Here is a 16,400-nt window from a genome sequence, read left to right on the forward strand (position 1 = left end):
GTAGGCCGTAGTGCCGCTGTCCGGGCAAAATTTCCCTCATTGCACACTGTATGGCGTATGCCCGTCTTCATTAACCCAGTTTGGAGCAGAACAGTAGGACGTTAAACCCCATTTCATTTCATTTCTCATAAGCACGTTCATCGTGGAAAACTTGAGATACACAACTGGAAGTAAAGACCATTAAACAAACATGCAATTTTCGGCTCTACATTTCAACATAATCAACTTCTGAACTCTCGTATCCTTCCGCCTCAAAATCATGAATATTCACCATAAATTGTCAGAAAATGTATTTTCTACACCAAAAAGTCAACAAAAATTGCTATGCAAAAGGGGAAAAAAGGAAAAGGGGGAGAAAGACTAAAAATAGCTTTGGCCCCTGTTCGTGGGTGGCGGCGCAGGAATATTTGGCAAGCTGTGTTCATTTGCATTTGTCAAAAGCATTATCCCTTTTTTCACGAAAGTCATAAAAAGTCATTAACGAGATGACCACCGTCGAGACCGGTCGTATTATTTCTATTAGTTTTTCTTGTAAATCATTGTTTTGTTTTACATTATGAGTAAAACCTGTACCATTACAGGCCCTAGACTGCACCACTGACACACGGATCCATTCACACTCCTGTATCCCAAATGGATTTAATTTGATCACAAAGAAGGAACCAATCCCAAACCATCCAATTCATACATTAAAGGAAATTCGAAATTCCAACATGTATTTGTATTGGAGCTGGGGAGGGGGTGCATTTTATTTATATTTTTCGAAAATCAAATTTATTTCACAAACAAGTAAAGCATTTATTTTTTGTTACATTACTTATTGACAGAAATGATCAAAATTGACTTATATATATCAATAAAATATAAATTTAAAAAGGACAAAATGAATATACTCTTGATCAGCTAAGAGAGATAAATACAATTTATTTCAAATTAAAAACATATTGAACTCAATATATAATATAATAATAAGAAATATCTTGCGTATATTAAAGAGAATACAAGGGCAAATAGGTTCTCTATTCACCCCCTGGTTTTTGATATTATGTAATAAAATCATAGACTCCGATTTTCTAATAAAACGACAGGAGAGAGAGAGAGAGAGAGAGGGGGGGGGGGGGGTAACATCCGCTCAACACAATTTCGGGAATAATATCTACGTGCATGGACCTTTATACATAAGTTAAAAACGGGGAACTCGGAAAATCACCATAGAACACGAGTAAGCAACTTTCACGTTTTGTGAAACGGACCCCTGCAGGTCTATTAACGTTCGTCTAGTCCAGTGATTCTCAACCAGTGTGCCGTGGCACACAAGTTTGCCGCGAAATTTTGAACGGCACACTAAGAAAATGGGTAAAACCACGTAACCCCAGTTGAGTATTACACTGGTGTCTACTGATAAATTCATAGCTGTGTTTTTCTTGATTTAGTTTGAGTCACTTTATGTGCCTATGACTAGTATGTGTCTACGGTTGTATGCAGTCTATGACTTGCCATGTTTTTATTTTGCAAAATTCAAATATTTTGCATATATATTTAGCCAGGTGTGCCGCTATTTTTTCATGTGATCCAAGGTGTGCCGTTGGCAAAAAAAGGTTGAGAACCACTGGTCTAGTCAGTACTAGGCTATCCCACTTATGAGGCGCTTCTTAATCCTCCACCCTCACGACTAGAGGAAGGTGAAAGTGTGTTTTAAACACAACTGAGCAGAGCCGGAAATGAGTACGGATGTTTAAAACTACGCACAGTGCGTGTAACAAAGGCTTTTTAAAAGACAGTTTCAAAATATTATACACCTTATCCGGAGGCTCTCTAGATCTTGAGACCTAGGCTTCAGTCTGCAAAACCTGTATGTAAATCATGCACCGGGTCTAGCTTGTAGTCGTCGTTGTTTGGGATTTCATGATACTGGCTTTCTTTGTCATTTGTCGTCTGGTAACATTTACAGTAAATGATAAGAAGACAAAGAAACCTTGAAGACCGTTTAAAATAATGTAAACGTACCACAACGCTGGTGCATTTGCATATGTAGCAATAAATCCAAAGATCCAAGAAAATCCGAGGACAGAAGATAACTTAATGTATATCAAACACATATTTCTGTCTAACTTTTTCCCGGTGACTTTCTGTGAGCTGTGGATAGCTCGCTGCAAATAATACAAAGTCAAACTGAAGCAGATAACATTGATTAATAACGTTACGGCAACGGGAACGGAGAAGGTTGCGATAGACCCATACATACTGGACATCCAGCCGCATTCGACCGTGCCATAGTTAAGTCGACCGTGATCGCCGGGAACTACATCTAATATAAAACCAGTGCCAACAATAAGCAGGGGAATAGACAAACATATGATACAGTACGATCGGAAAACATGGTTAGCATGCCAAGATGTGGCTTTGTGGAGAGTAGCTGGGTGGAAAGTGATAAGCATATTAACCGCTTGTGCACTCATCCACATGAAAGCGGAGAGCCAGCTCAGATGCGTCAGCGCAGCAATATACCTACACATGTTTTTACCTATCTTCGGAAAGATTAAAAAACACTGACCAAAGACAAGCGAGGTGGCCAAGCCAGTAATGAGTTTAGCCGGTAGTTTCTGGATCTCTTTAAAAACAAAATTGAGAATAATAGTGAGAATAAGAAAAAGAATGGATATACTGGACAGAACCCATGACAGATACAACTGCGTTGTGTCCATGTTGAAGAAAGGTGCGTTCTTAAATGGGTCATAACAAACTAGTGCTGATCCATTTTGTCTGATATAGTATTCGGACTGTGGAAATTTGAGACCAGCTTCCAGGATGTGTAATTCCGCCTTTTCTAAAATTGTGTATTCATCCGAATCATATAAATACCAAGAAGCAGAACAATTTTTCGTAGAATAATCTAAAATATCAGAATCACAAATGCAAATACTAGTTATATTAATCCCTGTAGAGAGTAAGAGATTAAAAAAGGTATTTTCAATAGGAAAAAACTGAGTCAGATTACCAACGTTCATCTGGGCGAAAAGATCTTCTTTTTTACTTACAAAAGTTGTTTCGTTTAAACATTTATAATCATCGCCGCCACATATCTTTTTTAAAGTATCGATTTCTCTATAATTAAAGACTTGTATTTCCAAGGCAGCCGTGTCTTTATAGAATTCAATATTACTTAACGCATTAACCAATAAAGACAATGGAAATTCTGTCATGTCAAACTGAAACCTAAAATCATACACCGAATCTTTAAAAGATGGTCCATTAATGAGCGTTACATTTTGTTTGGTGCTTTTGACTTTGTCGATTATTTTGGCCACAGGGATCGCATTTTTTAAATCTATAATTTTGTATGCGAAGTCGACAAATACCGTATTTGAAGCGTCGGGTAACGGCAAGGAAGTAGACGGAATATATATAGTTGTATTCTGGTGGCATTTTCCAAGTTTGGGATACTGGCCTAATGGACAGTAAAACTGACGACATTTCTGAAAAATGTTATCAAAATTTTCATCGTCCTTACACAAATCACTTCCTTTGAACAATTTTCCATTCGCCTTTACAAATACTGGATTCGACGGTTGATTAAACAAAGTCTTTAAACTTAAACCAGGTATAACATCAGTGTCTTGTCCTTCAGGGCAAAACTCCACCGAAGCTTCTGCGATTCTGCACAACGTACACTGAAGGGTCCATTCACTTTCATTTCTCTGAACTTGATTGATGCATTGGTCACAGTCATTGCTAAGAACAGAAATCATACTATCTCGATACATGTCGCAAAAATAGCCAGCTTCGAGTGCTGACTCTGGTAGTTTATATTCACGAGAGCATGTCCCATCCAGCAGGTGTTTCTCCATAGTTTCTGGATCCGGTACCGTGTTATTTTTACATTTATAATTGAAATTAACATTTGTTATTGCATCGAGCAGTAATTCATTCGAACATAATACACAATAGGCATTTTTATAGAACTTAACTGATAGGCCAAAGTCGTGGTAAACGAGTGGCATTAGACTCGAGGGATCTTGACAAAGTTTTCCTTCTTCACTTTGTTCATCTGGACAGCTGTCAGTGAAGCTATATGTCATATCGTCAGCAATGTCACATTGAATCCCTGCATAAAGATATAACAGAAAATAGCGAAGCGTAGATTGGGTCATCGTTATTGAAACATTCCATGTTATGTACGATTCTAGGGAGAAGTTAGCTTGATTACTAAAACATATATCATAGCCTATTACGTTGACGTAACAGTCACATTGCGATTTCCAAACTGGTACCTCTAACTGACAAACTCTGCCTGCACATCTGGTTTCTGTCGCTAAAGTGTTAACTGAAATTTAAAAGTTATGTACATATTAAACGACTGCTAAATTTACAGTAATTTGAAAAATGCCTCTCCTCCATACTACATTCTCTGAAAATATATTCACCTTCGTACTATTCATTTACTTTCCGTACAAATTTAAAATATGGCATACTGTGCAATGTTCCCGGGTATAAAAATAAACAATAAATGTTAAATCTGCAATATCCGAGAATAATGCTGTCAGGGTTTTAATAAAAGAATGAAAAACGTTTTACTCACCCATAATGACACTTAAAAGAATAAACAGGAGAAGTATTTTAGGAATCATCCTTTCTGTTTGTGTGAACAGGAAAATAAATGGTGGTCTTATTTATACGAACAGACAATTAATAATTCATATAATTTTTGTTGTAGTTTAAAGAGGGAAAGATTTTAACTCAATATCATTCACAGTCTTCGCCATTGCAAGCTCGACTTATTGGTCAGTTTAAATCAACATTGATGTTATTATCTTACCGTGAAAAGATGGGCTTCTAATATCCAATATTAAAGACAAAATGAATATTTTAAAATTGGCAGACGAATCGCGTGCCAGAATGCTTTCGAGTGCCATTTGAAGTGAAGCTACTCGATGAATCAGGCAAAACACACCCCACATGAGAATACTACCGGTGAAGACTGAAATAACCAAAGATTGCCAAGTTGGACTCTGCTTATTTTGCCGAACATAAATGATTAGAAATTACAGTAAAAACAGAAACGATTAAATGTAAATAGGTTTATATTGCTAGATGCCAAAGAATACCGATTTAGCTACTTTATAAGGGAAAATCAAATCCAGAATAAAATGATAGATAGAGTGGATCTTCCAAAACATACTGATTCAACCATGTTCATTGTAATGTTTACATTATCTACTGGTTTTAGACCGCCATCTTTATGCTTCTGTTGGGTTCCCAAATATGTTTGATTTGTATCTGCTAACGTGGAGGTCAAGACCTTATTAGCACCCAGAGTTCTAGTTTAATTTTAAATTAATGTCCTTCTGTTATACTGCCGCTTTAAATAATACATTTGCTTAAAAACCAAGTAACTGTGTATATCTACAAACTGTTGTTATAAAGACTAAGCGTGGCGTATAAATGTATTCTACCTCCATGTATTATAGAGCTAATTTTGTTTGATTTTTATTATAACAGAAAATAAGCAATTGTGGACGATGGACGGGAGTCACAACAATATACTAATCGGGAATATTAAATGAAGCCTATGTCACTAACATAACAATTTGGACCCAACCCAATGCACTTTAATGGACAAAAGCAATCTTTTGATATTTATAGGGTAACCCCACTTCTGTTCAACAATAAAACACATTTCACGTGTTTTCATCTCTGAATACATTGAATAAATTATCTTCATATTATTTGCTGGTTTGGTTTGAAATATTCTTTGGCCTATTTATGCCGTCATTTCTTAATCGAAAGGATGTTAGTAGTATGGTTAATCTGTATTGGTGAGTTTAATTATTTGATAATTCAACTTCAAAAGCCTAATCCGTGCCAGATTTACTTACATGCTTGCAAAAAAGCCTAGGACCTCCAGATATTGGGGGCCTCCGACCAAGGTGTATCATATTTTTGACGCTCGCATAAACCTTTTCTCACATGCACTGTAGTGTTAAACACCCGTCATCATTTCCGGCTTTGCTCAATTATGTTTAAAGGCTCAATACCACTCTTGTTGTAACTGAATAATATGTCCCAATCTTTATTCTGGTCAACAAATTGCACTATTTTACAATATTCCAATTAATTGATGATACAAATTTCATCTTAACACACCTAATTTAAAAAAATTGGAAAAATTCAACTAAATGATTTGAAAAGCCTGACGTAAAGCTTTTCAAATGTGACTTGGATTTAAAAATATTTTTGAACCCTCTGGACAAGTAAAATAGGATTTAATCGATAATTTACACAACAGGTAAGACACTAACACATTTAGTACTTAGAATAAGGCTATTTTTATTTTCTGGAGCTGTCAAGCCAGCAAGAGTGTTATTGTCCCTTTAAAGGCGTATGGCTCTATTCTTTGGTCCCTTAAAATAGACCAAAATTGGTCTAAAAGCACATATTAATGTAATATGAATGTATATACATTGATTTATATTCATTTTTTTTTAAAACATTATTGTAATTTCTAATTAAGTTCGGAGAAATACATGAACTACGACAGACCATTAGGTTCAATCAAATAACAAAAATCTGATTATCTTGTAATTACAAGATAGCTATCTTTAAAACACATTCATTATAGTAGGGGCCTTATATGTGGAATAGTCAGGGGTCTCTCTTTATCTAAATCCGATCCTTAGCCTATTACAGACATGTTTACCCACAGGAAAGATGGGGTTCAGTCAAACTTGCAGCAGATGATATCTGAACAAACCAGTATCCATTTCTTCTTATTTATGTCAAAATATTATTATTTTACTGCATTTGTTTGCATGCTATAATGGGGTTATGTCCATTCCTGCTTATCAACATAACGTGAAGGTAACCAATTGCATCAATCACAGCTTACAAAAGGGGTGGGGGGAGACACCTGTTTGATCTTCAAAATTATAATGATTTGTCTTAAATCTGCAGATGGTTATAACCAACTATCGTTACAAAATCGTGCGTAAAAGAGTAGGATTTGGTCGGGGGGGGGGGGACTTTCTTTAAATCTTAAATATTTGATTTTAAATCCATTGAAGACTGTTATAACAAGCCATCTTTTAAAAATATTTTGATGGTCAATCTATTTACTATGCTTAACCAGGTACTGGTCTTTATCCAACGAGCAATTTGTGTAAGTTTCTCTTTTTGTGTATTAAATTTTCAGAATATTACTTTTAGTGTCGGTTGATGGAAAAATTAAACCAAACTAAATGAATATTAACAATGGCGGAGGACGATAATGTAACAACGACTGCATCCAATAGATGGAATTGGAAACATCGGAGTGTGGATAAAGGTAAAATTACTTGCAAGGTCTTAAAAGATACGGCATCTTTGATTTGGGTACAAGATAATAGTATTGATTTAATTATGTTCTTTTTGTCGATTTGACATTTTACGAAAGGGCATTAATCCCATAAAGAATAAATATTGGCAGACTGGGTTACAAAAAACTGTACAATGCGTTGTAAATGTAACACAGTCTGCTTTACAACGTATTCCGCAATTCATTTGCATTTTATTAAGTGATATATTTAAAATATGTTAAAATAAAGGCTTAATAAAATGCACGAGACCTATACAACTATTATTTAGACAGTTATTCACATGGCAAGCCTATAACCAACTCTCTAGACAATTGGGTGGCGGAGATTTAAGTGGTTATGTCTCGAATAACAAGTACCGTTATTACGATAAAAAAAAATAACAAATCTATGCCACGTCTTGCCAAAACTTCAAACGGTGATAACTTCGCTCAAAATAAGTAATTTGAATGATATTTTAATATATTCATTTTGCAGTATCTTTTTTTTTAACTATTATAGCAAAAACGTAAGCTTATGGTGTAACAATAACCACTGCGGGTTTCTTCCGTATCAGAGCGTCGACATAGCTAGCTTGGAATGACAGCATGGCTTGTGAATGCCATGAGGCTATAGTTTCTAACGGGCGTTTTTTCGAATTTGGTGTGAAGCATTGGGCTCATGAGAGGAGGACCACTATGGATACTTGAGTTCCGCGACCTTTCGTTCTGGCGTTACCCCCCTTTTTCCGAAAACCTTGTTAACGCGATAGATTGTTTATCAAGCTTGTGAATATGACATAGATCAGGTCCCAATTTCACAAAGCATTCTCAGATTTAAGTTAGGAATTTACTCAAAATTGTCCGCCTTATTTTAACTAAAATATATCTCTTATATATTTTTTTTTGTTGTTTTAAGGTATCAAATACACCAATAAGAAACTATGTGCAAAGTTTTATGTTTCTGGATCAAAGAAATTTCTCATAAACAGTGATTGAAAGTTGAGTAAATTCTGAGAATGCTCTGTGAACTCTTGGGCCATGTATTGAATCCTGGAAGGCATATCCTGATCAAATTTGGTCAACATCCTAGTTTACCTTTCGCATAACCTTCTGTCTATGTAGTTATTGAAATAAAAACTTGTAGTCTAGCTGACGCGGACGTCGGTTGTTGGTTGATCGTCCTCTCAGAAAATTTTGAAAAAAAAAACGACCATATCTAGACCATAAACATTTCATAACGCAGGTTATTTGGTATGGGAGGTTTGGTATTGGTTGATTGTCCTTCGATAAAATTTTGAAAAATCGGGGTATTAATGGGGATTTGTGGCGAATATGTGAACAGGATGTAATAACATTCCATTTCAATCATGTAACAAACATAAAAACTTTCAAGTTTCGTAGAAACATAATATGTAGGTTTTTATACTGTTATCTGGGGGATCCGGTCCATTAGATCCCCAACACCTGAATCCACCATTGCAAGGGTTCCCTAAACATTGGGGGGCCTGGCGTAGGTACGCCATGGGTAATCCGCCACTGCGTCTGTGGCTATCTTATTTTCGAAACATTTTTATAATGTGTGTTTCTTAAATCTGCAAAGATGTCTCTTACAGAGTAACATTTAATTCTTTATTTTAGATTACACGATAACTGCTGGATTCATTTCCGTGTGTTTAGCAATGATGATAATCATTATCATTGTTATATGGTAAATATTCATCTAATATAACTAAAATATGCCAAAGGAACATTATCGTTGATGTCTGGTTATAATAGATCTAATCAGTTGAGTAGTTGCCCAAAATAAATACATTTCATTACAAAGGTTCGACATATGGTACATATTATTTTGAATATAAAAGGTTAAATAAAGGAACATATTATCTTCGAAAGTCGGGTTATAATAAATACAATCAGTTTAGTAGTTGCCAAAATAAAGGTATTTTATTACGATGGCTCCTCACTTATAAGTGAGTGCACTTCGATATTCATACTTCACTTGACTTCACGTTGTGTTCTTTTAATAATCAAACCCACGTTATTCTAAATACATGTTTATATCACATAAATAAAAAATTCACAACATAATTGAAAATATCCAAAAATAAAACGCTAAGAAAAAGTCGAATCCAGGAAGAAAACTTTATATGGACGCTTGGACTTCAGTGGAATCGCTGATACCGACAAAACCGTGCATCAGATTTCAATGCAAGGGCCCATGTGCATGTATCCAGTACTAAGTCACTTGACAAAAGGCGGTGTCTAAGGCGTTCTCTCACTAACCAGGGGCTCCTGGGATGTTCCAGTGTGGTCTCAGTGGTGCAGGGGTAGAGTATGGCAAGAAATGAAATGCAATGGGGTTATAACGTCCTACTTTTCTACACCGACTGTACTCTGAGAGAAAGTTGTCGACCTTGTTTTTCGTTAGACTTGGGCAATGAAGTCATCAGCAGAAAAGGGACTCTAAATCATTTCTGTGGCGACGTAATTTTCAAACCAGTTAATTTCCAGAACACTTAATTAGCAATTACACCATCTGTATCTGTACACCACTGCCTTTGACTCACGTGTTTGACCGATGTGTGTCAGACCTGATAAAAATTGTTTACACATTAGGAATATCTACAAAACCACACCCTATCCACATGCCAATACTTAATACATAAAGAATATCTATCAAGACGCAATGTGTGGCTATTATTACCATTGTATCAATATTCAGAGCTATATTTCTCCCATCACACAACGATGCGTTGACATGATTTTGAATTACTGGTGCCATGATTACGCATGTGAGCTCGTGATAACCTTTAAAATATTATATCAGAGGCCAACAAATGCAGGTTGTTAATATTGTTATTATTTAAGCTGCCCTAGACGCTTTTATACTTTTGCCTACACTATAATATCCAATTATTCCGTGTTTTCTTATCTTTTAGTAAATTAAAACGGAAGAGAAGAATCAATGAATATGACGTTCCACTTACTGTAAAGCTGGTCAGCACAGAACGTCGACGATTTAAGCCGTCTTCTGATGGTGTTCTAAAGCCAACAAATAAGGGAATAGAGCTCACACTTTTTAAGTATTAGTCTTTAACACAAGATTATTGGTCAGCATCAATTTGGAGAACTGTATTCTGGAAATTATCACCAAGAGAAGAACCATAGGAAATTCTTAAAGATATTATTCCCCGACAGTCAAGATCTTGCATATATATACAGTAACTGTTTTACGGACTGGGTATAGTGATGTGAGGCTATTAGAATCACCCCCGTTGAAATTGCACAATAACTATTGTACCTTTTTACAAAACAATGATACTCGTTTGCTTTTTGTCAAATTTCATAAATACTACGATCAAATTTGTAAAGCAAACCAACGCGAAAATAATGCAAATAATTTCACAGTGCTGAACTTTTATATATATTTTGGGTAAGCTAAGCATAATTTAGTAGTATTGGATTGTAAATTTTCATTGCCAAGAAACTACATGGTAGAATGAACAAATGGAGTTTGCAAAGGTAAATGCAAGGCTTCAAATGCAGCTAAAACTGACAGACAAACGTTTTGACAATTTCACATAGATACTTTTTATCACAGCTGATAGTAACGTCAAATAGAATGTGCCCAAAAGGTTAAGACAACAGTGATATATTTTAGTAACTATTTTGTTATGACTTTGCTTAAGTACCCTAATTACAGATTTCTTGCTACAATAAATATGAGATTGTAAGTATTGTCATTCAGGATCAGAGAAAGTTGTTCTTTAATAAATAACCTTATTTTTCTTAGTCATTATACACATATCATATGCACACCTTCAGATCAAACTAAATTTAAAGAGTCTAACATATTATTGAACTATGCTTAAGGGGGGGGGGGGGTGGATGGCTGAATGGTTAGCACATGCCTGCTGTATCATAAAGCCTGTCATTGAGTCAACTGGTGTGGTTTCGAATCCCTGACGTGACAAGGAGTAGGGTCGCCTGTCCAACCTCGTGGGTTTTCTCCGGGTCCTCCAGTTTCCTCCCACTGCTAAAGACCCCTACGCGCAAGCGAATTATTGAAATAAAATTAAACCATTATGTTAGTCCCGAAATGACCTAGTTTGTGTCAAGTGGACGTTAAACCCCATTTCTCTCTCTCTCTCACTATGCTTAAAGGGAACATGTAAGTACCAACAGTATATTCAGATATTCACAGTGCAGTTTATGGAATTTCTTCCCTGAAATAATACCAAATCTGGATTTTGCAGAATTTTTTTCAGAAATCATGTTTTGTGATCTTCTTCAGCTATTCATTGAAGTTCTCAAATTTCAGTCACTTTGAAATATAATAAAAAATCCCAACATCTAAATATTTTTGTAAAGCCCCATGGAGATGGGTTTTACTGTTTCAATTATATTTTTAAAAAAGACATTCTAATCTTAAAATACTGTTTTGGAGATTTTGTAATAGTATGCATACAATCATTGATTTTCCCCCCCAAAAAATATGTCCATGTAGTATCAACATAACCAACCTACAAATCATATCCACTTGGGTTTACGGACCATCATTTCAAGATATTTTGGACAACATAGAAATGAAATGATACAAAATGTGGTTTCACGTCTTACTGTTTTGCTCTGACTGGGCTAATGAAGACGTGCATACGCCATACAGTATTATATGAGGGAAATTTTGCCCAAACATCGGTGCTACTCTTATATCGAATTCCAACTGCCAAGGGATGTTGTACGTGCACACCAATGTGTAAAAGGGATCTCGGTTTTTTCCTCCCACCTGAACAATTAGACAGTTATCCTTATCAGGCCCTTCGTCCTGCATCAATGACAAGGGCAAACCACGACAGAACTTTCTCGACCAACACCGAGAGCAAACCCACAACCTCCAGGCTAGCGAGCCAGCATCTTACCCACTTAGCCACTGTGGCTCCTTTTGGAAAACAAAATATATCTATGAATGTTTTAAAAAAAAGTAAAATGTTTTTCTAATGCCAAAAAATAATGGTTTATTATGCTTTTACACAGATCTGTTACATCTCTTTGATCTTGTAATAGAATGGTGTAAATAATGAATAATATACATTTTAATTGCAATATTAATCACAGCTTGTATCAATCATACAATCAGAATTTGTTCTTGTGTATAATATAAATTCAGTATCAAATCTAGAATTTACTAAATAATGTTAAAGAATTTACTGCTTTTAAACATATTTAAATTTGTGTATGACTTTTACAAACTATAAGATTATGGACAGTATGTACCATTTTCATTTTGAGTAAGGAACAACGTGGTATAGTTTCTGTATAGTTACCTAATCCTAATTTTTGTATGCATCATTACAAACAAAAGCCAGTATGTAACAATCCTTACTTTAAGACATGTTATATGCATAACATAAACTTAAAGATACATTATGTAATATTTAGATAAAGAGCTGGCAGTTCTTGGTATAATAGTTAAAAAATAGATAACGAAACGGGATTATATGTTGAAAATTTAAGTCAAATAAGTTCATCCTGAGCAGAGTTAGTGTAGTATTGAATGTCAATGCTGCCATTGTAATGATAATAAAGAAAGTCTTGATTATCCATTTTTAAATTAAATTATTAACTGGCAATCATGTTTAAATCCATTGAAAATCAAAACCATCTGATAGTCTAGAGAGTTGAATATGGGCTTGGCATGTGAATAAATGCCCGATTAATGATTTGTATAACATTTTGAGACCAAACGCGAAAAACCAGTGATCCCAATTGAGTATTCACTGGTGTCTACTGATAAGTTCATAGCTGTGTTTTTCCTTATTTAGTTTGACTTACATAATGCATCTTTAAGAGTAGCAAACAACACTTTTACTTTGATTAATGATTTACAGCTTTTGTACATTATCTTATCAGTCATTTTTACAAAGCGAATCCAAAATACAATACTGGTAGTTGTCCTAAAGCAGATAACACATTTTTTAAAACATTACTAATTACAAAGTTTATGTTTATTTCAATTCTTGATTAAACTATAAATAATTAATAAAGAATATATAAGATTGTCTAAATACTATATAATGCTGTATGTAATACATGGTATGGTATATAAATTATTAAATGGCACCAAGGTGTAGCCATATCTACTAATATAACTTCTCTTTACTTAATCTCAGTAAAATGTAATAGACAGCAGGGACGGACTGGGCAGCTCTGTACCCTTGGACCAATTGGTTCCCATGGTCCCCTGATCATGGTGGAGAATATGTGACATGACAGACAACGAAACTGGCTTGATACATCTTTTCCACACTCCACTCATAGATCATTTTTCTCCTCAGATTTAGACTATTACATATTTCAGTGGATGCAAAGATGAATTTTCCGCCCCTGGTAGATGGTATTGACACTTCTACTATCTACTAATATAACTCCTCTTTACCTAATCTCAGTTAAATGTTTATAAATTGAATGTGGGAAAATACTGTTAAATGTTATGAAAAATAAAAAGAACAAAAAACAGAAGCCTTGAGCTCACCACACACTTTAATTACATGAACTGATGGCATTAAGGATATTTAAGCCAAGGTTCAATAAGCTTGATGTTTTCTGAAGAATGAGAGATAATACTTTAAAAAAAAACAGTCTCTGATCATTGGTGAGTAAACTTAAAGCAAACAAATGAATATTCATCAACAGAAAATATAAGGCAAAACATTTACTGTATACACAGTAATGTTTGCCAAATGAAGATAGGAGAATGGAAAACACATGCTTCAAACACTTAAATAATGAAATTTATTAAAATTAAACAGAAAATGAATGAATTACAGAGTATTGTTTTTAAGGCTTAAGATAAAGATAACTGTCAATTTAAAGGACAATGTTAGTGCCCATCAATCTTACATACGTGATAGAATTGGTTAACATATTCCAGAATACTTTTAACATTTGCTATGGGTGTATTAACCACAATTTGAAGGTTCAGTGGTGCAAAAAAAAAATAAAAAAATTCACTACCTGTGCAGATTAAGAACAAAAGTCACATTGCTTTTAGTAGTATTCCTTAAAGAAAAAGCTCAAATTAATTAAAACTGTGATACACTCACCTTTCTTTCTATTTTACTTATTTTTTTAATCTCGTGGCAATCCGTTCTTTCATGAAAAGTTGGTTTACAAACTGATATTTTCTCACGATTTTATATAAAGATCTTCTCTCAGAAGAAGAATTATCATTGAGGTGAAAATCGTCAATCTACAGTTCAATCGGTAACAATTACTGATTTCCTTTTTTTTGTTGTCACTTCCAGAACAATCAACCATAGTAAAGTTCTCAAGTCAATTACATAATGTAAAATTGGTGGACAGAAACATTGTCCTTTAATTGCAAATCATACAAAAATGAAATGGTATTTCTTAATATTCTGCACAATCCAGGCTAATGAAGACTGAGAAACATACATGAAATGTTCATCAACATTCTAGAACTTTACAATAAACATTCTAGCTGGTGTTCTGGTGTTATCTTTCGTTTTGTTTTACTTTGGTTAATAATTCACAATCCTTGAAATTTTAACCTCTATGTTACATATCTATGCAAAAATATTTCAACAATTTTGAGCAAATAAAATCAACCATGCTTTTCAGACATGTATTGCTCCTCGTTTGGCTATTTAATCTTTGGTATGTACACAGCTTTTAGGTAAAACAGAAAAATTTACAATTTGAATTATAAAACAAATAAATTCAAGCATGGAAAACAAATATATACTAAAATTTGATCTATAGCCTCCAGTATTTTGTAAAATCAATTGTAAAAAGGTCTTTGTAAGTTTAGTCAGAAATGTACATACATGTGAAGAGCTTAAATGCAAAAATGGGTATCATCATTTCTTCAAAGAATGAGATAATTACGTCAATATATCAGAATTGAGCAAAGTTAGGTTCCAACCATAATGCTGTGCTATGTGAGACCAATAGATTCACTCTCAAAATTTAAGGGCAGTCTCATAAATACCATTTACTCAAAATGGATATAACCAGTTTCACGTTTACACTCATCACATATATTCCTACAAAATCTGTGGAAACCTTATCTATGTACAGTATATAGGTATTTATGTTAGTTTTGCATAAATTAACAGGCATTGTAATTACAGTGATCTGTTAAATATTGAAGTGAGAGTACAAGTAGATACCTTCCAATGTTTTTCCTATGAATGTTTGGATTGTTTAAATCTCATGGTTATTTTCAGTTAGCTATGAACTTTATGACAACAAAATGTTAATATTGTACTGCACATGCTCTATGGTATTCTATGTACACCACTCTTTTTGTGACTGGATAACCTAGTACAATGTTGTCAGCAACCTATTAATATCCTATGCTTATAGTTAGATTGATGACAAGTGTTGACAAGTACTTAAAAGTACCAAAGCTACATACACAGGATGCAACATCGATAGTTGGTTCCAGATTTTATATCTGAAAGAGTATTCTAACAAAGCTGCCAATAATTGTCCAACAATCAAATGTGGAAAATTTGAAAATAGAGATACATATATAGATATCTATATAACATGTACAGTTACTTTTAAATATCATAGCCAATCTTTACCAATAAAAGTAACAAATGTATCTCTATCAGTGGATGGTACTATATTAAATTCCAACAATTTAAACAGAATTTAGGATTCTGTATTTCATCTGAAGTGCCTCGTTACACTATTGTAGATCTAATGGTGAAGAACTACATCTTTACTCACTCATCATACTAAACGGGACGGCATGGTGCTGCAGCGTCTGTATTCCTATTATTTAAATTACTAATTAAAATTCTAGATGTTAGACTGGGGTCATCTATTGTGGAGAAAGTTTGCAAGCATTACAAGTCCAAAGCTGGTCCAGACAAACCAACCAATTCCAAGTGTTTTCCAAAATCCAGTATCTTCCAGGCTGACTAATCTTTCAGAAAAGTAGAAAAAAAAATCATAATAAAAATGCTATAGAAAATACACATGTATGGATAAAAATGAATAAATATAACGACCTGCAAACTAACACAGATAGTGGGGT

General features: G+C 34.3%; 2 protein-coding genes and 1 long non-coding RNA gene across 5 annotated transcripts in view; 1 reads left to right on the forward strand and 2 right to left on the reverse strand.

The window, feature by feature from the left end:
• Positions 1-1,088: 1,088 nt before the first annotated feature.
• LOC126830833 (uncharacterized) lies at positions 1,089-5,950 on the reverse strand. Its single transcript, XM_050561265.2, has 2 exons — positions 5,877-5,950; positions 1,089-4,324 (listed from the first exon to the last, which is right to left on the reverse strand). The coding sequence occupies exon 2, from the start codon at positions 4,149-4,151 to the stop codon at positions 1,875-1,877; it is 2,277 nt and encodes a 758-aa protein (XP_050417222.1). The 5' UTR covers positions 4,152-4,324; positions 5,877-5,950; the 3' UTR covers positions 1,089-1,874.
• On the forward strand, positions 5,710-13,276 carry LOC126830837 (uncharacterized). Of its 2 annotated transcripts, none has more exons than XR_007683996.2 (4): positions 5,710-5,816; positions 7,190-7,321; positions 8,969-9,038; positions 10,270-13,276. It is a non-coding gene; the product is annotated as an uncharacterized LOC126830837 (long non-coding RNA). The 2 variants fall into 2 exon arrangements; XR_008788997.1 differs by lacking the exon at positions 5,710-5,816 and adding an exon at positions 6,033-6,286.
• LOC126830834 (glycerol kinase) overlaps positions 12,320-16,400 on the reverse strand; it is a 30,645-nt gene continuing 26,564 nt past the window's right edge. The window contains exon 18 of one of the 2 annotated variants that reach the window (XM_050561266.1): positions 12,320-16,284. In XM_050561266.1, the coding sequence (XP_050417223.1) occupies positions 16,181-16,284 (104 nt within the window). In that variant the 3' untranslated portion in view covers positions 12,320-16,180. Of the gene's footprint in view, positions 16,290-16,400 lie in introns of both variants that reach the window. The other variant, XM_050561267.1, reaches the window with a different exon arrangement.

Source organism: Patella vulgata, chromosome 8, assembly GCF_932274485.2.
Source record: "Patella vulgata chromosome 8, xgPatVulg1.2, whole genome shotgun sequence".
In the NCBI taxonomy this organism is placed as follows: domain Eukaryota; kingdom Metazoa; phylum Mollusca; class Gastropoda; family Patellidae; genus Patella; species Patella vulgata.

Excerpts from the sequence above, each read along its gene's own strand:
- LOC126830833 (XM_050561265.2), bottom strand. The coding sequence starts at position 4,151 with ATGACCCAATCTACGCTTCGCTATTTTCTGTTATATCTTTATGCAGGG.